This window comes from Aedes albopictus, chromosome 3, assembly GCF_035046485.1.
Source record: "Aedes albopictus strain Foshan chromosome 3, AalbF5, whole genome shotgun sequence".
Taxonomy (NCBI): domain Eukaryota; kingdom Metazoa; phylum Arthropoda; class Insecta; order Diptera; family Culicidae; genus Aedes; species Aedes albopictus.
The window spans coordinates 338,852,912-338,880,776 of record NC_085138.1 but is presented as its reverse complement, the minus strand read 5'-3'; the positions used below and the strand labels follow the sequence as shown (position 1 = coordinate 338,880,776).

General features: G+C 39.1%; 2 protein-coding genes across 2 annotated transcripts; both read left to right on the top strand.

The window, feature by feature from the left end:
* The first annotated feature begins 1,125 nt into the window (after nt 1-1,125).
* LOC109424722 (tetratricopeptide repeat protein 7B) lies at nt 1,126-18,003 on the top strand. Its single transcript, XM_062843064.1, has 6 exons — nt 1,126-1,366; nt 1,442-1,721; nt 1,787-3,321; nt 16,952-17,190; nt 17,261-17,457; nt 17,520-18,003. The coding sequence occupies exons 1-6, from the start codon at nt 1,240-1,242 to the stop codon at nt 17,650-17,652; spliced, it is 2,511 nt and encodes an 836-aa protein (XP_062699048.1). The 5' UTR covers nt 1,126-1,239; the 3' UTR covers nt 17,653-18,003.
* LOC115254665 (uncharacterized) lies at nt 3,330-8,453 on the top strand. The gene is made up of 2 exons (XM_062843065.1): nt 3,330-5,407; nt 5,530-8,453. Exon 2 carries the CDS (start codon nt 5,535-5,537, stop codon nt 6,882-6,884), a length of 1,350 nt encoding a protein of 449 aa, XP_062699049.1. The 5' UTR covers nt 3,330-5,407; nt 5,530-5,534; the 3' UTR covers nt 6,885-8,453.
* Nucleotides 18,004-27,865: the final 9,862 nt, after the last annotated feature.

Here is a 27,865-nt window from a genome sequence, read left to right as displayed (position 1 = left end):
TTATAAACACTCTAAAATATGTCAATAAATAAGTTTCCAGTAATTTTCAGAGAAAAATTTTCACTAGAATTTTGAAAACTTATTGATTTTGCTTTACTCGTTAAAAAACAACTAAACTTCCCAAATTAAAAAAAAACAAGCTAAATTCCCAGGTAACATCATGATAAATAATCTAGAGAACGAATTTTTGAGAATAACGTGATGTAAAAAACTCTCGTTCAATCTTAGATATTTTGAAGTCTTGGTACAAGAAAACAATAGCATCATAATATTCCTTCTAGCCTTAGACCTTTTCGGCGCCCCTTAGATGCTGGCGCCCTTGGCGGGGGCCAACCTGACCAACCCCACGCTACGGCTCTGACTACATAATTCTATTCTGTTTTATTTTATGTGATTCGTTTAATATTTTGGTTTTTGAATAACTTGGTTGTCTAAACAGTTTTGTCCATGATTTATCCCTTAATCCGAACAAAGTTCCGAGTCAAACTATGACGGGCTGAAGGCGTTTATTTGACAAGTGAAAAGCACATTGTTCAGGAGCATATGCTTATCGATACATCAGCTTAATAAGATGCAGACAAATGTTTTGTTAAACTCTTTTGTTAAGGAATCAATGCTTGTCGAATAAATTTGTTGTTAAACTTTTGAAAAGTGTTTTAATTTATCATTGTTGATACCGATGAGAAAAGTCGAACATTGAATATTTTCTCAATTGAAAAATCATTTAAACAGTAATGTGTAGAGCATAATTTTAGTTCAGCTATCATTACCATTATTAAGCAACAATTCAGGGGGGGGGGGTCTACGAAAGTGTGACAGTACGTGTATAAGGTTGAGGAAAATAGCGTGACAGAGGGGGGAGGGGGGGTCTAGAAATCATGAAAAATGATGGATGTAATATTTGAATCTTCCCTAGAATCTTCCCCAAGCTTGCTTGTTTGTGACTTGCAATTGTTAGTTGGGTTTAGTAAAACACGACCCGCAGTTACCGTTTCACAGCATGCTGTCAGTTGGCGTGTGACGTCATCGTGGACAAGTTCATTGGCCCAGTCATGGCCAATCCCCTTACATGTCAACCCAGCGAATCAGTGAAACAAAACAAAAGGTCGATAAAAATCGCTAAAAGTAAAACACCAAAGAGTGTTTTGTAATCCCATCAAAATTTTCAGTCGTAAACACCTCGTACCTAAAACGAAAATCAATATTCCACGAAAATTTAATCAGCATTAAGAGCAAATCATGACCGGGCGGAATCGGAACCAGGTGACGAAGCTCGAAACCACCATCGAGCAGTGCCGCGGCGAAGGCAAATGGTCCCGGGTCATCGAACTGGCCGACGAGCTCAAATCGGGCTACCCGCAAGTTGGTGAGTCACGACGACGACGGTCGATTTGGAATATTTACCAAGATGAAAGTTTATGATGGTTTTCGCTTCTTTCAGAGAGTTTGGCCAACTTCCTAATGGGGGAAGGTAAGCTGGAAAGCTATCTGGAGGAACATCCGCCGATTGAGGACAATGTGCTGAAGGCGAGACTGGGGCTGACGGACGCCAAACGGTATCTGAATTCGGTGATTGGCGAAAGCGGAAAGAAGGCTGGGATTGCTCTGGATGCGCATCTGTTGCTGGCGAAGCTGTTCTTTGCCTGCGGCCAGTACGACGAGTCGCTGCAGAGCTTTGTCCTGGCCGAGTTGAATACGCTGTCGGAGAAGCATCTGTCGCCGTGAGTATTGTGGGATTTTAGTGAACAGTTTCTACGAAAGTTTAATCTTTTGCATCCAATTTCAGACGAAGCATTCGAATCCTGGCGGAATCCTACGCCATCAAGGGCATGTGCCTGGAGAAGAAAGGCGCCAAAGCACCGTCCAAATTCAAGCAAGCGGAACAGGAAGCGGAGATGATCACGTGTTTTGAGCGGGCGGCTGATTTGGGAATTTTATATCTGCAAGGTCAGCAACAGCAACAACAGCAGCAGCAACAACAACAACAGCTACAACAGCAGGACAGTGGCGGCAGTCAGGTGGAGGTCCGTCAGGTGGGTGCCGTGCTGGAGACGGGGCTGCAGCGGGCGCCAATTGTCCTTATCAAGACGGGAAAGCTGCAGAATGCGATCGATCGGTACAGGGTTATGCTGAATGCAGTGGAGACGAAGGCAACCCAGACGCTGAGACTGACGCTGGCCAGGCAGTTGGCCGAAGTGCTGCTGAGGGGAGTGTCCGGAACGATCTATACTCCTCCGACCGGGTTGGGGTCCGGTAAAGGCGGAAACAAGAACAAGAGCTTGTGGGAGCCGAAGAAGTACTTGGCCCGGCAGCAATTCATTCCGAGGAACCAGCACGAGGAGACGATACTGTTGCTTCTGATTGCGGAAGCGCTGGCCGTGAGAGACGCTGTCCTGTCACAGAGTCCGGAGTTCAAGGAAGCAAGAATCCATTCGCTGGGCAACGCAACGGCAATCTATGATCTAATGACATTGGCCACGGTGCGCTGGAATCAGGTCGGGTTGCTGCATGACTCCTTGGAAAAAGCATTGAAATTCGCCTTCGGGGAGAGCCACGTCTGGAAGCAGTACGCCGTCTGTTTGATTTCCATGGGTCGGTACAAGCACGCGGTTTGTGCCTTGAAGGAACATTCCAAGCTGGAACCGATGGACAGCTTGAGTTGCCTGATGGCTGCCCGACTGTGCTATGAACATCTGGATCAAATCAAGGAAGGGCTGGCCTTTGCCGAACAAGCACTGGCCAAAGAGGTTAAAGCATTGAGGCGTTCTCGTGCTCAGCTCTACGTAGGAATCGGTCTGCAACAGGTGGCGGTTTCTTCGACTCTGGTCTCAGAAAAAGATCGTTATAACAAGCTTGCCTTCGAAGCACTAGAGAAAGCGGTTTTCCTGGATCCCCATGATCACCTGGCAGAATACTACCTGGCATGTCAGCATGCCTTCAACTATAACATCACCGAAGCTCTGCTCCACATCACAAACGCATTGTCCCTCCGGGCGGAACACGCCTCCAGTTTGCACCTGTTTGGCCTTCTCCTAACGGCCAACCGTCGTCCCAAAGAGGCCCTAGCCGTCGTCCAGGACGCGACCGAAGAATTCCCGGACAATCTGAATCTGCTGCACGTCAAAGCTCACCTCGAACTATATCTGAAAGACGTCGAAACGGCGCTGGAAACGGTCCAGCAGATGCTCGCCATCTGGCGGGAGGTGTACGAGGTGCAGCTGGCCAATGCCGGCAGTGGGCTGGAGCACGATCACGAGAAGCACTCCGACACCAGGAGCGTGCTGCAGATGCAAACGTCGCAGATGTCCGACAAGGATTCGAGTAAGTAGTGTTTCATTGTACAACATTTACACAACAAACTGTCTTTGGAGAAGTAACTCAAAACAGTAACTCACTGCTAAGAAATAGCGTTCAAACCTGTAGACGAGTGCACCGGTGAATTAAATTCACTACCGGAAAATAAATGCACAGCAAAAATATGCAGGAATTTATAGAATTCCTGAAGGAAATTCTAAAGGAACCCCTAGAGAAACTCCAGGAGTAATTTCCGGAAGATTTTCCGAAGGAATTTTTACAAAAAAAATTAGGGATATATGAATTTCCAAAGAAGTTCCTTTGAATTTTTGGAAGAATTTCCCATGCATTTTCCGAATGAATCCCTTGAGGAATTTATTGAGGAATTCTTACAGAAATTTCATGACAAATTACTTGAAAAATTTTAGGAATTTGCAGGAGTTTCTGTGGGAAATTCCAGAGAGCAATTTTTGGAGGAGCTTCCTGAGTTAATTTCTAAAAAAAAATCTAGAGAAACCCCACCAAAATATCTGTAAGAATTTGTAGAGAAATTCCTGAAAGAGATTCCAGAGAAACTCGTGCAAGGAATTTCCAGAGAATTTTTAATGGAGCTCATAAGGGTATTTTCAAAAGAATTTCTGTTAGAATTTGCAGGACGAATTTGTAGAATTTTTAGAGGAATTTCCCAAGGAATGCACTGAAGAATTTCTAAAGAATGCCTGGAAGAGTTAGATGATTTCCAGAAATGTTTCTATAGGAATGAGACTCAAAAGTTTTCTTGGAAAAAATGTCATAGGAACTTACGGATTTTCAGAGGAATTCTCAGTGGAAATTCTAATGGAATTTCCACAACAAATTCGTGGGGGAATGCATGGAGTATTATCTAGAACAGGATATAGAGAAATTAACAGATAAATTTACGAATGATTTTTTTGGAAAAAATGAAAGAATTCTCAGAGCAACTCCTTTCCAATGTTTCAGCACATCTCCCGAAAGAATTTCTTGAAGATTTTTTGAAGCAACTTGTAATGTCTAGTTGAGAACCTCTGCATTGAGTTCGGTGAAATGAGAGTTTATCTCTTTCGGAGATTTGAGCTAAAGATATGTACAAGTTTCAGTGTATAAATTGTATCGCAATCGAGGAAATAGATCAGAAGTATTTTGAACATCAACTGATGAACTGGTGTTTTATAGTTCTTTATAAGTTGGAAGAATCCCGCGTATCGGTATAGTTCAGTGACGTACGAGGATAAAAGTGATATTAGTAGTTTTGTTCATCACCATTTCACTTTGTCGCGACCGCGGTTACAAATTGCCATTTGGCGAGATTTTTTCGGCGTAAGTGGTGTTAAACAATTGTGAAACCTTTAGCAAGCGTGCAAAGCAGTGAATTTGTTCCTTTTATGTAACAATAGGTGTCGTTTAGTACAGTGTCGGAACGGATTTTCAAAAGAAAATCTTTTTTCCGATTTTGATTGTTACCGTGAAGGTGCTTTCTATACCCTGCGGAGAAAAAGAAAAGTGAAACAAATTAGTTGCTTCAAACGCCATATGCAAATTCGCATTTCAAAAGAGTTTGCATTTGGTTTGTGCTTTGTTCAGCATTTTCTTTTGTTAACCAACGCAAGCACCGTTCAGTGTGGCCATTTTTTTGACGACATCACAGTCAACTGTGGTTAAAGGCGGTAAAATAGAAGATACCGTTTTGGCTTTGTGTTGGTGGCAGCCGAAAATCTGACATTCTTGTGCTGTCGCACGATAAAAAAATAGGAAGAAGATATTAAGTGATTTGTTTTTGTCAGCTTGAGTTGAGCCGCCGCCTTGCCGTTACGTAAATAGTGGTAGAAGAAAAGTGTTGACTGTTTGGGTCATTGCCCTCGAAGCAAAACAAGGAGCTTGGCGGAGTGCTTGAATTTACTGCTGCTGCTGCTGCTGGCGACCTGGGTAGTGAAGAAAACCCTGGAGGCGAGGATTTCTGAAGTGTTGCTGCTGTTGTGACGGTGTCCGTTGCTGTTGTTGTTGCTGCCGGTTGGATATTGTGCTGTTTGGCCGTAATTTTGGACTAGCGACCGGATTGAAGAGCGATTTTTGTTTCACCGCTGTGATCAACAAGGTACGTTTATATTTTTCTGTTTCGATCATTTTTTTTTCAAAGCTGTGTAGACGAATTTGGTTGAGAATCCATTTTTTTTGATTTTATTGTTTTTTTTTTGTTTTGTGCTTTATATTGATCAGTGAAAATGGCGATGGCCACCACCACAGAAACTTTTGTTCCGAGTACAATACCGTTTTCACAATACCTGGAACAACTAGAATGGCAGTTTCTACACAATAATTACAATGCTGATCGTTATAAAACTTCTTTTCTGGCTGTTTGTGGGACTGAGGTGTTTACTCAGCTCAAACTTCTGTTCCATCGGAGCGATTTCAAGGACTTATCTTACAAGCAATTAACTGATGCGCTGAAAAAGCGCTTTGATAAAAAGGATTCTGATGTGATCCATACCTACAAATTTTGGACGCGTAGGCAAGCTCAGAGCGAGAAATCTGAGGATTTTGTGCTTTCGGTAAAACAGCTTGCTGAACGTTGTGATTTTGGTGCCTTTAAGGAGCGAGCCATTCGTGACGCTCTGGTAATTGGTGTGTATGATCGTCAGCTACAAAGGAAACTTTTTGATGAGGAAGAATTGACATCGGAAAGAGCAGAGAAGCTGATCGTAAATCAAGAGTTATTTTCTGTCAGGACAAGGATTATAGATCGTGATGATGAGCGAAAAAACAGCGTGATTGCCAGATTGGGTCGAAGGGAAGTGCGTTCACCGGTTAGGACGAGTTTCAGAAATAGAAGTAGGAGTAGGAATTGGGATCACAATCGGTCATTTTCTCCTAGAAGCAAGAGTCGTGATAGAAGTTCCAGTAAAGTTTTTGTTTGCTCCTATTGCAATAAAAAAGGGCATACAAAAAATTTTTGTTATAGACTAAAAAGGAAAAGCATTCGAAAAAACTACCACGATGTAAAATTCATTGACTCACAAAAGCCTGCAATTGTTGCGCACACATCTGGCCTTTTCAAAAGATTAAAGGACGAAATGAGTGCGGATTCGGAAGATGAAGAATCATCGTGCATGATGATTTCCTCAAAACATAGGGTCAATGAGCCATGTTATGCTGATGTGGTAGTTGAGAAGCATAGAATTTCAATGGAGGTAGATTGCGGTTCCGCGGAGAGCGTTATATCAGAGGATTTCTATCAGCGACATTTTAGAAGATGCCCGATTGAATCATGCAGGAAAAGGTTGTTCGTTATAGACGGAAACAAGTTAGATGTTCTAGGCAAAATAAAGGTAGTAGCGGAGCTGAATGGCATGACGATGGAGTTGTTCTTGGTGGTGTTGCGATGCGGAAAGGATTTCATCCCACTCATGGGCCGAACATGGTTGGATCATTTCTATAACGGTTGGAGGAGCACATTTACTGGTTCATCGGTACACAGACAACACGTGAATGCCTTATCGGAGGAAGCAACGATGGAAGAGATAAAGCATATCGCTTGGTGGTCGTGTCCTTTCGGCGCACAGGCGTCAAGTTAAAGTGCCGGTAAGCACTCGTGGAAAATGTAGTACCCGATTGGTTTTCCACGAGAACACTCCGGATGCCTCAGTACAGGCTTTTGACAGCAACAACAACAGTAGTCCAGAAGGCCAAGAACAAGCGAAGGATGCAGCAGATTTGGAGTACCTCGGTTTTGCAGCCGACTCCTTTTTGTTTGGAGAAGATTTGGCTCCAGCAACGAGTTCGAAGGGGGAACAAGCGCTCCACAAAAGGAAAAGAGAAGAGGACAACGGAGAAACGGATTCGGACTCCGACTTTTACGGATACGCAGCGGATTCATTGATTTTCGAACAATTTCCTGCATTCGAAGATGCTTTTCGTGAAAGTTCTTCAACTTCAGTGAAACCAGTCAGGAGTACCAAGAGAAAAATTAAGAAACGAAGAAAAGTGGATTATTTATATTATTAGCTTTAACACTATGAACTTCAAGCATGTAAAAGTATAATAAAAAAAGAGAACTAATGCAGACGGGCATAGATAGCGTTGCTGTCAGATTTTATCCATGTATTTAAACTGTTAGGTTTTATCTTTTTTCAAAGGGTGAAGAAGTTGTAATGTCTAGTTGAGAACCTCTGCATTGAGTTCGGTGAAATGAGAGTTTATCTCTTTCGGAGATTTGAGCTAAAGATATGTACAAGTTTCAGTGTATAAATTGTATCGCAATCGAGGAAATAGATCAGAAGTATTTTGAACATCAACTGATGAACTGGTGTTTTATAGTTCTTTATAAGTTGGAAGAATCCCGCGTATCGGTATAGTTCACAACTCACTCAGACATTTTAAAATAAATTCCTGGCAAAATTTCCAGAGGAATCTTCAGAGCATTTTCAGAGGATCCTCTAAATTCGAATTCCTGGATAAATGTTATAAGAATTACTGGAAAATTTCCAAACAAATTCCTGGGAAAATTTAGAGAGGAATTCGTGGAGGAAAAATCAAAGGAGTTCCTGAAGGAATTACCACAGGAATTTGTAAAAGAATACTACTTATTCACTACTTTGAACGACTATTTCTATGCCAAAAAAGCGTTTCCAAAAAAGTGCTTGAACAAAAATTATTGCAAAATTGCTAAAATTGTTTGAAATCTTTTTTGTTGTAAATCAATAGGTTTTTGATTTTTATCAATAGGTCCACTATTGAAACAAGTAGATAGTAGTTGAGGTACTAATTTTAGAAGTATTGTATCATATCCATCTAACTCTCACCTGATTTCGTTTGTCTCGAGTTTGTCGAAAATCGATGGGTGCTCTAGAGCAACCATGGGAAGCAGAGGGTAAGGCATTTTCAAAATAATTCTTGGTAGATTTTCCAGATGAATGTTTGAAGGAAACTTCAGAGAGACCCCTGAAGCACTATAAAAAAAAAAAAAAAAAAACATGAAAGAATTTTGAGATGAATTTTTAGAGAAATTTCCAGATGAATTCCTGAAACAAATTGTAGGAGTTTGCAGAGGAAATTCGAGAGGAAGTTATTCTCAGAGCAGTTTTTGGAGGTGTGTGCTGAGGAATTGAGGAAATTGTAGAATAAAATCTAAAGAAACTCTTCCAAAATATCTGTAAGAATATACCCAGGAAACCCAGGAGGTGATTCCAGAGGATGGAAATTCAACAGGTTATTTTGAAGGAACTCTTGAGGGAATTTCAAAACAATTCCTGGGTAGAACTTCCAGAGTGTTGGAGAATTCTCGGAGAAATTTACTGTTCGAATTCCTGGAGAAATTTCAAAATGAATGGAAGAATTATTCCTGGAGGAATTATTAAAGGACTTCCGTGGAGCAATTTCCAACATATTTGTTGGAAAAAAAAATTCAGAGAAACTGGAGGATTTTCAGGAGAATTTCCCAATTTGCAGTTATCGCACCGCCAAATGTCAGAATGGTGCACCATGTTAATTAGCCCAAATGAACAGTCGGATGAAGTTCATGTTCATTTTACGTCAGTTGATGGTTTGATGACACTGTCAGGCGTAGCAGCTATCACGCAGAAAAAAGCATGGTAAAATCAAAAATATTTCAGGTAAACTCAAATAAATTGTCAATTTGTTCTGGCAACAAAAATAAAACTGTTTGGAGCAAATCAAACGTCACATTTGAAGCAAATTCAATCCATTTTTGAAACAAACATGTATCTTCTGACTGGTTATGTTAGAAACAAATGTAATTTTTTTTGTTTTTTTTTGTGGCAGGTCGGCCCTACGGAAATATTTGTTTTCCAATTAAATTTACAAAATTATTTCCTTCTCTAGGAAAATCCACTTCCCGCGTGGCACTTTCAATGCCAACATCATGTAGATAACATACGCTCCCGAAATCAATGGGATTTCGTGAAAACTTTTGGTGAAACTTGCCTTTTTTGCAAGAGGAAATCTTGTTTGGTGATGCAGCTGGAACTTGAGAGTTTTGTTTATGTTCTCGACGGCGGAACGGGGGGCTCTTCAATGGATATTGTAGAAATCAATATGTAATTGAGTTTGTTTTAAAAATTAATATTTAAGTTTTAAATATTTTATCAGTTTACCGAATAAACATGAATATTTTTGTTTCAAACGAACGAAATTTGTCTCCGTGTATCGGATTTTCGTTCGCTAAGTGGAATGTAAACATGTTGCAGTTATCGAACATCTACTGTACCTAAAAAACTTCCAAACAATTCGTGGTGGTATTTCTAGAGAAATAACTGGTACAATTTCCAAAGCAACATCTAGAACAGGGTATTTTCAGAGAAGGTTTTAGAGCATTTCCCTATAAGGAGTTTCAATTTAAATTTTAATAAGAATTTCTGGCAGAATTTCTAGAGGAATTCACAGAAAAATCTAGATAAACTCCCGGTAACGTTTCTGTAGGAATCTGCAGTATTTGTGGAAGAAAATTCGAAGGAGTTTCTGAAGAAATTTCCACAGGAATTTCTGGACGAATTCTTAGAAAAACTCCTTAGGAATTCCCAGTGAAACTCCCAAGCGTTTTCCGTAAAAAATCCTGGCTAAATTTCTAGGAATGTGCAGACACATTAATAGTAGAAAATCCAAAGGAAATTCCTCAAGAATTCCTGGAGGATTTTTTAAACAAACTTCTTGAGGAATTTGAAAAAGAATTCCTGATAGAATTTGCAGATGAATTTACAGTGAAACTACTAATAATTTTTTTTAAACAAATTCCTGGAGGAATTTCTAGGAATCTTCCAGATAAATTCTTTTAAAGGGAGATCGCTTGAAAATCTGAAAAAGATATTTGCTATCTTTAAATCTGATGCACGTCTTGCGGAAGCAAATATGCATCTTCTGGATTTGTGGCCCCTCGCTTGAAATTTATGTGTATAATTTTTATATGAAAAGTAGGAAGTCTTTATGTTAGACGCTTACTTACTCTTTTGTTAAAAGATTGCGCATGGAGATTTTTCCCGACACGGAATGGATAAATTTCTTTATTTCTTATACCCTCCTGCCCAAGTAACCAAAAGTTCAGCTTCCCATGACAAAATGCACTTTCAAGTTCCCCGAAGTTCAGATAAAGTTCCAAATGGAACTTTCTGCCTGCTTAAGAGGCTAACGATAACCCTTGCTGGAACTTCGCACACAAGTTCCGTCAAGGCCCATTGCTATCCTCTTAAGCAGCTTGAAAGCTGCTTAAGATGCTACTCGGAACTGTATCCAAACTTTCAAGTTCATAAAAGTTCAGTTCGGTAGAATTGTATTTCAAGAAAGAAATAAATGTATTTTTTTTGCAGAAAACAACTATTTAAGCATAGTCGAATCAAATATAATATAAGTAACAATTTCTATGCCTTTTGATTTTAGATACTATTTATTGAGGTTTTATCATGGAATTTGAAAGCTCTTTCAGATTTACTGAAGAAATTTATGTTGCAAAGCAGCATTAACAACATAAGTAACTTTAAAACAGTGTGTACTGAAGATACCTAGAAGTCCGTTGAATAAAACATATTCAAGTTTAATACAGAAATTGAACCAAAAACTTTTTTCAAAGCCTCATGCATATTATATCATATCGCTCTTAAAACCAGTCAAATTACCTAAATCCGTAATAAAATTATCTTTAGCCTTGTACCAATGGAAGCATTAAAGCAAGCTTAAGAATGTTACTGAAATACGATCTTCTTTTGATCAATAGATTCAATGAGCTACATAAACGAAAGGATAATTAATCAGGAATAATTATTCTTCATTCTTATTGAAGCAAACGTCAATAGAAAAACTTCGGGTGGGTTTAATTTCCCATCACCACACCACAGACAGAGTGGAAGGAAGGGATAATCTGTCCCATCCACAAGAAAGGCGACAAGTTAATGTATGAGAACTTTCGAGCGATCACCATTTTGAATGCCGCCTACAAAGTGCTATCCCAGATCATCTTCCGTCGTCTTTCACCTAAAGTAAATGAGTTCGTGGGAAGTTACCAAGCCGGTTTCATCGACGGCCAGTCGACAACGGACCAGATCTTCACCGTACGGCAAATCCTCCAGAAATGCCGTGAATACCAGGTCCCAACGCATCACCTGTTCATCGACTTCAAAGCGGCATACGACAGTATCGACCGCACAGAGCTATGGAAAATTATGGACGAGAACAGCTTTCCCGAGAAGCTGACTAGACTGATAAGAGCAACGATGGACGGTGTGCAGAACAGCATAAGAATTTCGGGTGAACTATCCAGTTCATTTGAATCTCGACGGGGACTACGACAAGGTGACGGACTTTCCTGCCTACTATTCAACATCGCCCTGGAAGGTGTTATGCGACGAGCCGGGCTCAACAGCCGGGGTACGATCTTCACGAAATCCGGCCAATTTGTCTGTTTTGCGGATGACATGGATATTATTGCTAGAACATTTGGAACGGTGGCAGAACTGTACACCCGCCTGAAACGCGAAGCAGCAAAGGTCGGACTGGTGGTGAATGCGGCTAAGACAAAGTACATGCTGGTAGGTGGGACTGAGCGAGACAGGACAAGCCTTGGCAGCAATGTTACGATAGACGAGGATACTTTCGAGGTGGTAGAAGAATTCGTCTACCTCGGTTCCTTGCTAACGGCTGACAATAACGTGAGCCGTGAAATACGAAGGCGCATCATCAGTGGAAGTCGTGCCTATTATGGGCTCCAGAAGAAACTGCGGTCAAAAAAGATTCACCCCCGCACCAAATGTACCATGTCCTCTCCCCTTGTTGGCGTAACGTCCTCGCTGGGACAAAGCCTGCTTCTCAGCTTAGTGTTCAATGAGCACTTCCACAGTTTTTAACTGAGAGCTTCCTCTGCCAATGACCATTTTGCATGCGTATATCGTGTGGCAGGCACGAATATACTCTATGCCCAAGGAAGTCAAGGAAATTTCCTTTACGAAAAGATCCTGGACCGACCGGGAATCGAACCCGTCACCCTCAGCATGGTCATGCTGAATACCCGTGCGTTTACCGCCTCGGCTATATGGGCCCTAGAAATGTACCATGTACAAGACGCTAATACGACCGGTGGTTCTCTACGGACACGAGACATGGACGATGCTCGAGGAGGACCTGCAAGCACTCGGAGTTTTCAAGCGACGGGTGCTAAGGGCGATCTTCGGCGGCGTGCAGGAGAACAGTGTGTGGCGGAGAAGGATGAACCACGAGCTCGCTGCACTTTACGGCGAACCCAGCATCCAGAAAGTGGCCAAAGCCGGAAGGATACGATGGGCAGGGCATGTTGCAAGAATGCCGGACAACAACCCTGCAAAGTTGGTGTTTGCTAACCATCCGGTTGGTACAAGAAGGCGTGGAGCGCAGAGAGCACGATGGGAGGAGGTGGAGCGTGATCTGGCGAGTGTTGGGCGTGACTGACGTTGGAGAGCTGCAGCTGCAAATCGAGTATTATGGCGGCAAATTGTTGATTCAGTATTATCATGAATTTGATGTTAACTAAATAAATGAATGAACACCACAGACAAACAGACGTAACTCTTAATGAAAAATCATCGAAAACTTTTCCGCGGTGTCTTTTTCATCAGCACACTGCCACTTGTTGGTAAATATAACCGCGCGTGACAATGTCGGCCATAATGGATTTCGATTTGATATTTGCTATAACACGCACACTACTACACAAATAGCCTGTAATTTTCGTTTGCATCATTCAGCAACGTGTACACTGGCAAACGTCAAAGCGATCGAACACTAGCGCCTCTGATGGAAGGATCGCGCAAATCAAATTAAATTCGAATTGATCGTTAAATGCATGTGCCAAGCCGTTTTGAAGAGTGTTACGTCTGTTTGTCTGTGACCACACTAAGCTTCTTTCTCTAGAGTCCGATTGTGATCGAGGTTTCCGAAGCACCTGATGGATGGGGATTGCATCGTTACCGGCATTACAGCTGTGCTCGAATAATTATTGCGCGCAAACCCCAAAATTTTATTCCCACCTTTGGGTTTTCGCGCCGAAGACCCAGCGCCAGATTCGGCGACAAAGAAAACTGACAGCAGTCGCCGGACAGTTGGCAATCCTGATATTTGACGGCGGCCGCCCGGTAGTCATGTGAGTGGATTGTTGTCACGCAAATAGATCTTTTCGCTGAAAATGCATGTGTATTGAGTTATTTTTGACAGATTTTCTGCAGTGTTAGTGTGAAATTCAGCGATTTTCTGTATCGCGTAAGCCTTCGCTGGAAGAAAACGTCATGTTGCTCAGCGAAGCAAAGAAAATTTTCAGTGAAAAAAGCAACACTTGTTTTACTCACAGCAGCAGCCGGAGTAATAAGATCCTGATTGATTACTCTACCACTCAAACAGCCTCAAAAATACGAAACACCACCACCCTTAAAAATCTAACAAAAATATAAAAGTTTTTCGTTTGTTTACGTTTTCTACGGCTATCGGCCAAGCGGAGAGTTCTTAGGAGCATTCTATCTGAACCTACATTTCCTTAAAACCTAACAGTGTTTAAGAAGCGCATATACTTATGCGTTAGGATTAAATAGGTGTATGCTAGTTTTTGCAGCGTATTCATAAATTTCAGCAACTCTAGAACATGTTGCTTTTACCAAGGCTTTCCCTGATAAAAAGTATCATAAAAATACGATAAATTTTATTGTTACAACACCATTTTTTCGAAAAATATTCACCATTAAACATATTGTAATTTACACAACACACTCACCATCACCCCTATTGTTCTATACCATTCGGCGAATGGTAAATGGCACTTTTACAATAAAAAATGGTGGTCGTTATGTATCTTAACCATAAAATTTTGAGAAAATTTTCATACACTTTTTCGCGAAAAACAATAGAATGTATTGTGTTTTTATGAGACATTTTTAGGGCAATTTTCAAAAGATAACAATATATCTTAATGTTTTTTCATTGTTCTTACAATACAAATACATTTAATTGAATGGCGTCAAATGAATCGTTGTTACAATAAAAATACAATAATATTTGTTGTTATTTGTAAGCAGTTTTCGCTTTTGAAAATCCATAGATTTTATATTTCCCGCGAGATTTCCCGCTAACATTTATATCCAACATTTATGAGCACTAACGTCCGCCAGAATGATATGCACATTTTATGATAAGAATCAAACACTCTGATGTCTGTCTGGTATGTATTGCTTGGCAGCTGTTAATAAGATCTATCTTCAATCTTTTCAAATAACTGCCAAATATCACAAGTCAGACCTCAGGTCGTATGATCCATACCATAAATCGTTCACAATTCATGTGGCCATTAGTATCTGTAAATGCTGGAGAAAAATGTTACCAAGAAATATGAATTCTTTGGTTTTTCAAAGGCGAAATCTGTTTACATAACAACAAATATTATTGCATGTTTATTTTAGCATCGGTTCAATTGACCCCATTAAACTAATTGTATTTGTATTGTTATCAATGGCAGTTTACTATTTACTAGATTCCTTTAATTTATTGGAAAACATCAGAAAGATCATTGTTCATCTTTTTCTTGTCTTAACATCCTCACTTGGCTAAACCTGCTTTTCAGCTAGTTTTCTATAAGTACTTCCTCAGTTATTCATTGAGAGCTTCCTCTGCCAACACGGCTTGACGTCTGTCAGTTACAGCGAATAACATTCGATAACCGAAACATCTACTGTACTCAAATTTAAAACGAAAACTATAAAAAATATGTCAAGTGATTTTGTATTTGATTATACAAACATGATCCAAGCAACAATAATACTTATTGTTATTCATTTGTTACAAATTGTTTTTAAGTATAATTGAGAAATAAACTCTTTTTTAATAAAAAGTCCATGAGAACTTTGCAGGCACTTTTGCAACTATTTAAAAACAACTTAAATTAATTTTTACTGATAGTAACTTTAAATTATTATAGAACTATTGAAAAACAATCGAATCAATCAGTCACTAATAAAGCTAATGTTCACTTATTGTACGAACTATATGGGCTTGATTTCTATTGTAAAAAGTAACAATATATCTACTATGTGTTTTATTGTGAACAATAAAACCAGTCATTTGTTAATAATATTTACCATGTAAAGAATGGTAATTTTTTATCCGGGTTTACACTAACTGGGGAATCGCGCCCAGGGTTGTGCAGTTTCAGGATGGTCAATGTCGAATGACACTCGCTCTAACCATCACTTCATACGACAAACGCAGTCCATCAAAACATAATCGATTCACGCAAAAGCCACTCAAGCCAACCCTCGTTCAATGCAGAGTCAACCACATCCAACAGCAGCGATCGTCTCTTGTTTTCGAACCACATGATGAAACACCGAAGTGAGTTTTTGTTCTACGCTTTGCATTCTATTCATAGGGCGTGCTATGTTTGTGTTTGCTGCGCCATGCAATACTACTTAACAAATTGACCCTCATCCTGGCATTTTCAGACGAGAGTCACCAAGCAGTGAGTGACATAGCTCTGCGTCGGAACGACGGTTAAGAAGCGTTCGGCTACTCAAGAGATTTGCAGAGAAAGAGCGAGGCGGCGGCAGCCACCGTATCAATGCGGTCGTCTCGAATGTGTTCGTTAGCAACATAGAGACGGTCGGCTGTAGCGTTGATGGAGGAAGAAGGGCAATGTTGATGTTGTGGCTTTTTTGTGTTATGATGGTGATAATGCACAAGACTGCGCGCCACTTGGGCGGTGGCTTCTATATTCGTCTGTTTTCCACTATAACTCGGTCAAATTTGAACCAATTGACACAACTTTTGGAATGTGGTGAGATAGGTATAGTATCTACCCGTGTACAACATTTCAAGTCAATTGGTTCAAGATTGACTGAGTTATAGTGGAAAACAGACGAATATAGAAGCCACCGCCCAAGTGGCGCGATATCCTGCTCCTAAACAATCTTAAACAAAACTTGATGAAGGATTTAACTTGACGGCATCCATATTTTCCATCACGATAATCAATTCCTGCGTGCAAAGTAGGTGCGCCATGTTGATAATTGGATTGTGATTTAAATTCATGGTTTTGCAAGGGGATTAAAATTGTTATTTTCGATACGACAAAAACCTCAAAATGAAGTGGCGCTTCTTCTTGTAATTGTAATTGTAATTGTAATTGTAATTTTATTAGTTACGACACCCTGTTGGATACATTTGTATACCTATTATCAGGTCAAGGAGAAAAAAAAACGTAACGTAAAAGACAACGTATTATTGCATTATATGTACCAGTGAACTTGTTTGGCATGAATTTTTTCGTCATATCAACAGACTTTTTCTCGGTGGGAATTGGCATATGATTATTATTAACATTGATGACCGATGTAGTTTTCGTTCATGCATTAATAATTTACAAAGTACTGCCATGTTATGTGTTGGCGCGGTAACTACGGATGGTTACCCTAAGCGAAGTGATAGAACTAGAAAACAATAGGTGGATGGAATAAGCGGTCGAGCAATTGAATTGCTCGCTGAAATTTAGTAAAATATTTTGGTGTTTGATCCCTGCCATAACAGTTACTTGAATAATGCCTAAGAACCAAGTCGTCGATATCTATCTATCTATCTATCTAAGCGCTTGAAGCTTTACCTTAAACCCAATTGCCCATTCCACTTCTAGATTCGATTCATGCGGCTTCGCTGGCTGCCTCCCGCATAGAGCACGCCCTCAGCGAAGCGGCCAGTTCGCTGAGTTCGTTTAGCCCCCGTCCCGGTCCCCAGAAGGCCTGGATGATTCAGTTCAAAATTTGGCTTCTGCTCGCGGACGTCTACCTGGCCATCGAACAGCCCAACGAGGCCGTCAACTGCATCCAGGAGGCGAGCCTGATCAACCCGGTGTCCCATCAGGTCATGTACATGGTACGTTTTCATCTCGAACTGTCAGCTCAGTTCAGAAACCAGATGATTCTCATCGAATTCCTCTTTTCAGCGCGGTTTGATACACATCTACCAGCAGCAGTGGGCGGACGCCAAGCAGTGCTTCCTGAATGCCGTATCGGCCAATCCGTACCACACGGATGCCCTGCGTGCCCTGGGTGAGGCCCATCTCACCCTTGGTGAACCACGGCTTGCCGAAAAGACCCTCAAGGATGCCGCCCGGATCGATCCCAACTGTCCGAAGATTTGGTAAGTAGTGCTGTATGAAGTCCAGACGGTAGTCATGAACCATATGTTTTGTACCTCTGCAGGTTCCTACTGGGTCGAGTGATGGAAAGTCTTGGCGATTATGCGGCTTCGGCCGATTGTATGGCTACGGCTCTGCAGCTGGAACCGTCCTGTCCGGTGCTACCGTTCACCTCGATTGCACTGGTGTTTGACTAATGAGGGAAAGAACGCTGTAGTAGTTTCGTTGACTAATTATAAGAACTGGGTTAAATTGGGTGTCTGATGTTATAGTTCCATAGTACGGTGGTGTCAAAACTGGCTTCTAAAAAGAAGCCCTAATAATTGCGTGTAAAGTATATTGGACATGTTCATATTTTTTCGTTTACTTCTTGACTATTTTGGTAAGTATGAATGTATGTAGTATAGGTAATATTGGAATTCTGTGATTGTTAACTCGTCATTGTATAGCGCATTGGTATGTGCATTTATTCATTAAAGTATTAAGGCAAAGTGTATGTATTGCTATCAATCAACTAAAAAATATATCAGCATTATAAGTGTAAATAATTATTGTTTCAGTTTGTCATTCAGACCAAAATCAGCTTTCAGTTCTGAGGTGGTACAGAGGGCTAAATTGAAAGATCTCCATCCTGGGCGATTGAAAAATGTTCTCCACTGAAACACACCAGGTTTCACTAGCGTATAGCAGCACAGATTTCACGTTCGAGTTAAAAATTTGGATTTTGGTGTATCGACTAATCTGGTTGTTTTTCCATACATTTCTTAAACTCGCAAAGGCACCTCTCGCCTTCCTGGTCTGTGTAAATACCTATGTTGATCTTGGCGCCGCCATCGACCGCCATTTGGCTACCAACGATACTGGAAGATTTCAACATTATGTACTCCCGAATAAAAAATACAGTAGAAAACCCGAACGTTGTATTGTAACAGTACTATTTAAAACCATATTTTTACAATAGACACCACTGTTAAAATAAAAATACAAAAACAATAAAATGTAATGTTAACACCATACAGTAAATTGTAAATAAGATTTTTACAATATACTATACGGGTTGTTAAGTATCGTAAGAAATATAAAAAAATATGTTTCTCCATGTATATTTTTTTGCAAAACCATACATTTTATTGTTAATGAATTGTTCAAAATACTGATACGTGGGTTTAAATATACCGTACATTGTATGGTACATGAATGGTTTCAAACAATAAAATGTACCGTAAATAAATTGTTTTTAATTGTAATTTCACTACTGGTTATACATTAAATCAAATGGTTTTGGAATGGTTCTCTTTTGTTATGTTGTATTGTTTTACATTACATAAACCATATATTGCTATATTATCTTGCCATTTTTCTCCTGTTAATGGCACCTTAGGCTTACTAGATTTATTAGAATGCGCTTTGGGAATTCTCCAGAGCGTTTTGGATAACCCTTCATATATAGGATCGCCCACGTCTAAGTCTGATTAGTCTCTGATTGCATTAACAGTTGAAGCTTAGGCTCCCATGTCCCACCAGCCAGATAACCGGGTTTTGCAAACTAAGCATTATTTGTGGCAACACTTTGAGCGGCATGATGGAACTATGCCGAGCGCGCTAAGTGTTATAAGACCACTAATGTAGTTGCATGAAGTGGGTGACGAGGTACATAAGTATCATTACAGCGTGCTTAACCGTTATTGCAATATTGAGGCACCAGTTTGACTAAAGTTTGAAATACATAACAACTCATTAGAAAACTGTCAAGTTCGATTCAAATATAAGTCATGTTAAAAAGCTAACCCGCAGACGAACCTATATTAGAAATCATTTCAGTGTTCAGTCCAGTCCATATGTTAAAGATGGCTCTACGTCAAAGATAACGTTTGTCAATCAAATTTGATTCGATTGTGGTCGAAGGCAAATTCACATGAGAGAAGAGGAGAAAACTCCCTTAAATGCAAATACCGAAAGAATAGTGTTGAACTCATCCACTGATTTACGTTAATCTGACCTGCATTTTTCCGGGTTGGCCTACATTCGTATTTCTCTCATCGCACTCTACACACCTAGCCCGCCATATCTCTTGGACCCCTGCTTGGACCTGCAGTTCTTAGGACATTTGGTTTACCACTGATTTAAACATGTTATTGATTTTAAATTAATGTTTCAACTTATTCACTTTTTTCTCTTCCCTTTCCTTTGCATCAAAAAAGTCACAACCTTCAACAAAATCTTAAACTGAATAAATAATTAAAAATTCACGGAAAAATAATGTTTCGGAAAAGTGAATGGTCCAAACGTAAGAGAAACAGTATGATACATTGTTACATAAAAATCCAATGTAAATGTATAGTATAGCGAACCATTTCATTACAATACACTTTATTGTAGCTGGTACACTGTATGGTGCAGGAATGGTTTTCACCAAACACCCTATGGTTAGTTTTTATCCGGGCTGCCTAGGGTTCATTCAAATATTACGTAACGCATAATATTAAAATTTTCCTCTCTCCCCAACGTAACAACTTTTGTATGGAAGATTTTGAAATTTTATATGACGCGTATCACAGCGATAGACCCCCTCCACGCTCCACCAGGGTGCGATGAAGACACGATTTCGATTCCCGCATCCTGTAGCAATGTTTAGGTAACCCAAATGCATTGTCAATGGGGGTACTTAATTGGCTTCTTTAGCGGTTTTGAGATAATTTCAAATTCTGAATCTGCATGCCAAACTGAGCCTAAATCCGAATTTTCGTGAATTTTGGTGCCCGGGAGCCTATTCAAAAATCAATTTGAAGATTGTATGGAAGCGATTTGTCGAATCGCATTTCGTACTGGGCGAAGTTGTCAAGCAGTTGTCCAGCTGTCAAAAGGTGATTTCAAAAACTATATTTGCAATAGGAAGCAATCAGTGAAGTACTAGATTGAAAGTAGTGAGCTGGATTTTTGTATGGTGAGATGATCAATTCTCCGTTTCTGCAAAGAAATGCTGCAAACAGCGTGGGTTATATCATTTCTTGCCTAATTAGATGCTGTTTGAGCAAAACTTTGGGTAACTGTGTTGTTGAAGTTGCAAGAAATAAATAATACAACAACACAGTTACCCAAACTTTTGCTCAAACAGCATCAAATTAGGCAAGAAATCATATAACCCAAGCTGTTTGCACCATTTCATTGCAGAAACGGAGAATTGATCATCTCACCATACAAAAATCCAGCTCACTACTTTCAATCTAGTACTTCACTGATTGTTTCCTATTGATTTAGGTATCAAAATAAAGTTCTAAAAATCTGGAAAAAATCACAGTGGCTCAGAAAAAGGTGCTCTTTCGTACACTCAGCGAAAAAAACTAGCGAAATTCATCGAAATACCTTATGAAAATTTGCTATAACTAATTCTTATGGATGACATAAGAATACCTTATGAAAATTGATCGTGCTTGCTATGACAAATTTCATAAGATAAACTTATGAAAAGAACAAAAAAATCTTAAAATGATGCAGACTGGATTCGATCCATGAACGTCGGGATCACCGAGCCCGTGTTTTATCCACACGGCTACCGACGCTTGAGAATTCCATGTTGCTAAACATGAATAAAAGCCAAGCTGTGAGACGATTTTACGTCATAGAGTGACCTTATGAAATTCATTCGAATCATTATGAAATTTTTAAAGGCCGTTTCATAAGTTGGGCCTTATGGAAATCTTAAGGTTATTTGTCTGAGTGTATAGAATCAAAAAATCTATATACATTATTCTAAATTTAAAAACTCAATTGATGTTGGCTGCAAACAATCCTGTTGGGTAGGAATAGGGATGTCATATACGCGACCCCCTCCCCCCCACGTTACGTAATATTTGAATGAACCTCTACCCAGCTACCGTGAAGCAGGAAGCTGGAACGGTTGACCGTGTTTACATCCAACGATAGTGTCTTGTTACAGTCTGTTTATAACACAGTCCCGCAAAGAATGAAACCAAATCTACCTATCGAACTGTCTTCTTCTTCTTCTTCTTGCTTCTAGGTGCTCTTTGTATTAACAAAAAGCAAAAAATGGCGCAGCGAACTAGCGCTATATTGCCAGTTAATTTTTGGTTTATACTCAATTAGAGTTTACTTTCTGGTGAGCACGCCGCGAACACGACCGAGCGTGTCGATCGCTGCAGTCGTACTGTATCGAACTGTCAAATCGGCTACCTAGCACGCCAGCAAATTATGAAAACAAAGTCTGGCGAAGAAGAAGAACAACAATCAAAAGAAGTCGTCTTTGCTAGAGTGACTGGAAGGGAGAGTGGCGTCATGTTCCCATTTTGACAGGTCTCCTGCTCGTTTGGAACAGGAATTTGTATGGATTTGACAGATGACCGCTGTTCCAATTTTGACATTGACGCCACTCTAAGTTAAAGCCACTCTAGTCTTTGCATGTCTCCAGGCATGTCTCTATATGCAGTCTCTAGGTCTTGTTGATAAGACCTGCCGCCAAGGAGCGTTTGGTAAGAACATAGAACTTGCTCTGCATATCAGAGCGCCGTTGAGCTAGGAAGCAACGTCATCAGCCAATTCGAAGTCATTTAGGTGCACCATGGTAATGGGCTGTCACAGCAACCCACGATTTAGTTCAGGATCAATCGCACCTACCACACGCAGAAAAATATTTTGTAAACACAATTAAATTCTAGTTCAAATCAACCGATTTTTCAGTTTGTTATAGCGACAAACTGATTTCTAGTTTAAACTGAAGTGTTCCATTGTTTGATAATACAAATATTTTCATTTGCCGAAATTTTTGACAGTTTGTTAGAACAAACAGAGATTTGGTAATTTCAACATAAAATAACAGATTGTTTTGAACAACTGCACTTTTGCCACTAACAAAGCCGGGAAGTGATTGTGTTGGTGACGGCAGCTCCTGCGGCAGCTCGGAAATCTATTTTTAGACACTCGACAAGCAGATCCCGCATAGAAAAATACTATTCATGGCATCGTTCATATTATACGATTTCCATTGGTGCAATAATAACTATACAAGGAGTAATCGTTTTATGATAATATGATACGGGTTGAAAAATTTCAACAATTCAGAATCGTTCAAGTATCATTGAACATATAATAATGATACGTTTAATAATATTTGAATAATATTTAATAATAGGATTTACCAAAATTGCAGCGACAAAAATAATGTTTTTAACTTTTTTTTTCACTATATTTAGTATTTAACGGTTAAAATAAGTGGCCATCACGTTAGTCTGCATTGTTGTCTGATTTTCAATGCCGTTGTTTGGCATTTTTGGCACAAAAAATGGGTTTACCACTTTGCATCTACCACCACCGACCACGAGCGGAACCTCAAAACAAAAGCCCCTGCGGTTGCATGATCCAGTTACTTTCGAATTAAATGCCACTTGCAAAGTATTTTGAAGTTTTGGGCGAGACATAGGAGAACGAAATCCGGCATTTATAAGCACAAAAAACTCAACTGTATAGTGTAGACCTTCTTCCGGCTCTTGTTACGACGGTTGGTGACTGCTGCACTGCTGCCTTAACGTTTCCAGCGAGCAGTTGCATCCAGCTAATCACTGCAGGTCACTTGAAAACTTACCTTCCGATGCGGTCAATACCAGTGGTCAAGGAAGATGTTCCTCGAATTCGACAGGGTTTCCACTTTTAGAACCATTACCACTTTTAATCACTCGCGACCGACGATTCAATTTGGTCCAGTACGGAGACACCGCGCGAGAAGGAGCAAGCGTATCAATAACACGGTTCGATTCCCGATCCTGCCTCAGATCCGGCAAACTGTTAAAAAAATCACCACAATGTAAACAACGATTCATATAATGATACAAAAACTTGACAGTGCCCAGCGAATGCTCGCAGGGGTGTATTTTTTCGAGTCGATGAAAAAACATTTCATGAAATATTTCCGTCTTGTTTTAATTATTCACTGTATCATAAAAAATACGATAAAGCGATTATAATATGAATAATATGGCTAAAATTTTGTTCGAGAAAATTGGCATTTTTGAATGGTAACGATACTTAACAACCCATTCGGTCTATCATTAAAACTCCATAAATGATAACAGGTAGCATCGATATGATTGATTGTATCATCGATTTATAATCCAGTTTATGATAACACGAATGATATGAAAATGATATCTCGTATGGCTTATGTATGATACCGTTTTATTCGGGATGGAAACGAGAACGAATAAAAAAAGGCAAAAAATCGAAACTGACCAACTTTTTTTTTGATGCAGTCTTGAGTACCTGCGCGTTATCCATCACGGCCAAAACTGCACTTGGAAGTTGGAGTGATGGATTTGTTACACTTTCTTCGTTGTGGCGATGTTTGGGTAAGAATTTTGAAGATGTGTGAGTGCTTCCGGGCCAAGTCCCCATTTTGTTGAAACAAATGCAGATTTTAACGTTATATGGAATGATGGGAATTGGTTGTTTTGATCGATAAACTCTAAGTTTAAGAACAAAGAAATATAACTTTGGAATAAGTAAATGATCAGTTTGAAAATCAACCATGCCTTTTATTGTTTTAAACAAGCCTCATTTTTCTGCGTGCATGTACAGTAGACGTTCGCTTGGTGCAAACGCTTCAACTGCAATGCCTCGCATCCGTCAGATCCATACAACTTCAAATATTTTTTTTAAATATGTTCCTGCGGGCACCAACATTCATGAAAATTTTGTTTTCGGCTCAGTTTGACATACAGATTTAGAATAATATCGAATTATCTCAACACCGTTAAAGACAGCCAATAGGGTCCTAAAATTAAAGACGAAATCTCGCTTATATTGAATAATACGATCAAGCATGGTATTCTAATCGGAATTGTACTTTACTCGAACTTGAAAAACAAAGGAATAATGAGAAAATTCGAAATGAGTAAAATGGTAAATAGTTCTACTTTGACATTTGAGGACAACCTTGTGTGACTGAGCTCGACATTTTTCGCACTGGGATTTCAAAAATGTTCCTATCTGACATACACGACGAAAAAAAAATCACTCAAAGTATGTGTTGTAAGCTAGGGACGAGACAAAAGGCTAAAAAAATAAAAATTATATATTTTCAACTACGGTTTATAAAAACGTCAAAAAATGAGTAAATATGTACTCTTGAACCATATATTGTGGTTTAAAACAAGAATCCCGATAGGACTTTAGGAGCCTATTGACTACCATTCATGTGATTTTGAACTGTTTGGTCCACTCTGACTTAACATAAAAATTGAAAATGGTAATCCTCAGTGTAAAAACAGAAATATCAAATTTCAAACTTTCTGCTCATATCATACAACAATTCTGTTGACTGTTGTCCTGCATGTGCATTATTTTTTCATCAAATATGTAAAAACTTAAGTATAAATTGTAATTGATTGTAGGTTTTCCAAAAATCTTGGATCAAGTACAATCAATTACTTGGCCATTTCTCAGTTTCAAGCTTTATTTTACGTTTTTTTTTGCGATCAACACAAATCGATGCTTTGGTGAATAGTTATTAATAATCATGGGAAAAAATCAAGAATTTTTGTTGAAAAATTCAAAATTTACAGAATAGGCTTCTTTAACGGTGATGAGATACTTCGATATTCTTAATCTGCATGTCAAAATGAGCCGAAATAAAAAATTTCATGAATTTTGGAGCCCGCGGGAACCAATTTAAAAATCACTTTGAAGCTTGTATGGGAGCGATTTGTCGAATCACCCCTCGTCGCAGTTTGTACTGGGCGGAGCTGTCAAACAGTTGCTTAGCTGTCAAAAGGTGATTTCAAAAAATTTCTTTGAAATTGATTTTTGGTTCCAGAATAAGGTTCTAAAAATCTGAAAAAATCATAGTGGCTCAGAAAAAGGTGTTCTTTCGTATAAAAATGAAAAATCAATATGTTTTTCAAAATTTAAAAACCCAATGGCAAACTTTAAAGCCGTTTTTCTCGAAATTAGGAAGATGACACATGGTCCTCTCCTACTTAACGCCGACAAACTGGCACTCGAGTTTCTCCTTATACTTATGACACACATGCGATACAGGAACCACAGTACGATTGCGCTTGAAATGAGTGCCACAATGATAATTCTCTCCGCTAAAGCAAGTCTTGTTAGAATTTTCTTGACACTGCGTACCGTTGTACAGGAATCACACTCGTATCACATGTCTGTACGTGGTATTACACTCCCGTTCAAAAGTTTGGGGTCACCCCCTCAAAAACATGTCATTTTTTTAGGCCCATATCCCCACCAATTTGTGTCCGATTTCAAAACCCTAGGTTTCATTCAAAAGATAATAAGTCAAAGAAACTTTGAACATGATTTAAAAGAAACTTTTTCAAAAAATGTTGTATGTAAACTTAACCCAAAGTTGCCAAATTTTCTAAAAAATGAATATAAACTTACCTCGAAACTTACGGCAGTGTCACTGGAAGTTGGGTCGACCAAATTTTAAGATGAGAGTGGTAATATGACCCATTTTCTATTAGCTTTCAACTGCTTTTTACAGAACTTAGCTAAAAAATCTAGAAAAAAAGTTATTAAGTAAATTAATCCTTGATGTTATCGACCAAAAGTTTGGGGTCACCCCTCAAAATGCTGTATCGGCCAAAAGTTTGGGGTCACTATCGTAAAACATGGAAAAGTGATTTGGTGATATCTTCGTCATTTATAGTTCAATTTTAATTATTTTTTCAGCATGCATGCTGAATTGTTGCTTTTTAATAGTAATGATAGCTGAACTAAAATTATGCTGTACACATTACTGTACAAATGTTTTTTCAATTGAAAAAGTAGCCAATGTTCAACCTTTCGTATCGGTATAAACAATTATAAATTTAAACACTTTTCAAGCGTTTAATAATAGTTTTATTCGACTTGCAGTTATTTCTTTACAAAATAGTTTAACAAGACCTTTTTCTGCTTCTTGTCAAGTACATGCAAAAATTAGAACATGTATCTGTACAATGTGTTTTTCACAAGTCAAATAAGCGCTTTCGTTTAATCATACTTCGACTCAGTGTACAGGATGAAAAACACGTGTTTTTTACTGAACAGCAGCTGAATTAACGTGTTCTTCAGTTGTTAACCATAAACAGAACATTATTCACCACTGCTGAATAGGAGTCAAAGTGTAATCATTATACAACCACGGGATGTTTGTGTTTTGATTTGAGCGCGTTAATTCATCATCTCTAGGATGGCGCAGATAGGAAGGCAAGCGGCTGGCAATCGATGGGTCTCGAGTTCGAATCTTGATTTAGGTAAATGTATTTGTAGTTATTATTTCACAATAGTTGTTCACAGCATAAAGTGTCAATCATAAACTCTCGTAGAAATTGAAAAATTTTGCATTTTATTTTTTTAAATCATTTTTGCAGTAGCTTTACTATCAGTTTGTAAAATGTTTTAAACAACAAACAGTTCAGTTGGTACACAACACTATGCTTTATTGTTTCTCCAAATTTGTGTGAACAAAACCCGAACAAAGGTTGTACCTGAAAATTATCCAAATGTTATTCAGCACCATGCTGAATTAATTCGTCGTAAAGGTGCTTGTAAAAAGAGTAATTGTTAGTTGGGATTTACTTAATAACTTTTTTTCTAGATTTTTTAGCTAAGTTCTGTAAAAAGCAGTTGAAAGCTAATAGAAAATTTCATAGGTCATATTACCGCTCTCATCTTAAAATTTGGTCGACCCAACTTCCAGCGACACTGCCGTAAGTTTATATTCATTTTTTTTAGAAAATTTGGCAACTTTGGGTTAAGTTTACATACAAAATTTTTTGAAAAAGTTTCTTTTAAATCATGTTCAAAGTTTCTTTGACTTATTATCTTTTGAATGAAACCTAGGGTTTTGAAATCGGACGCAAATTGGCGGAGATATGGGCCTAAAAAATGACATGTTTTTGAGGGGGTGACCCCAAACTTATGAAGGGGAGTGTATATCGATGGATATACTGGGTTATGCGTGCGGAAAAATTTGCACACTTGGCAAAGCGTGTACTGAAGGCTTAAGTGCTAAAAAGTGCGATTTAATTTGGCTCTTGTCAGTTTAATTTGCAGAAGAGAGAGCCGATGAAGAGAAATCGTTCATGTTACTTTCGCCCTTAAATTCAATCAATTAAATTCTTCATTAAAAAGATCAAATTTTGATTAAATTTTCTATGCGGGTGCGGTGCGGGGGCGAGAAACCGTTATGCCGTCATAAAGCGAATGGACTGTGCCAAATCTGTCGCAGTTTGTGAACGGCCCTCGAATGCTGCCAACCGCACCAAACCAAAATCACAAAACGTTTGGATTGCAGGGTTGCCAAAAATGTAGACACTTTTGGACACTAAAACATAAAAAAATGAGCCATTTTACGAAGTGACAACAATGTTGATGATGATATTGGTTTTCACGGGT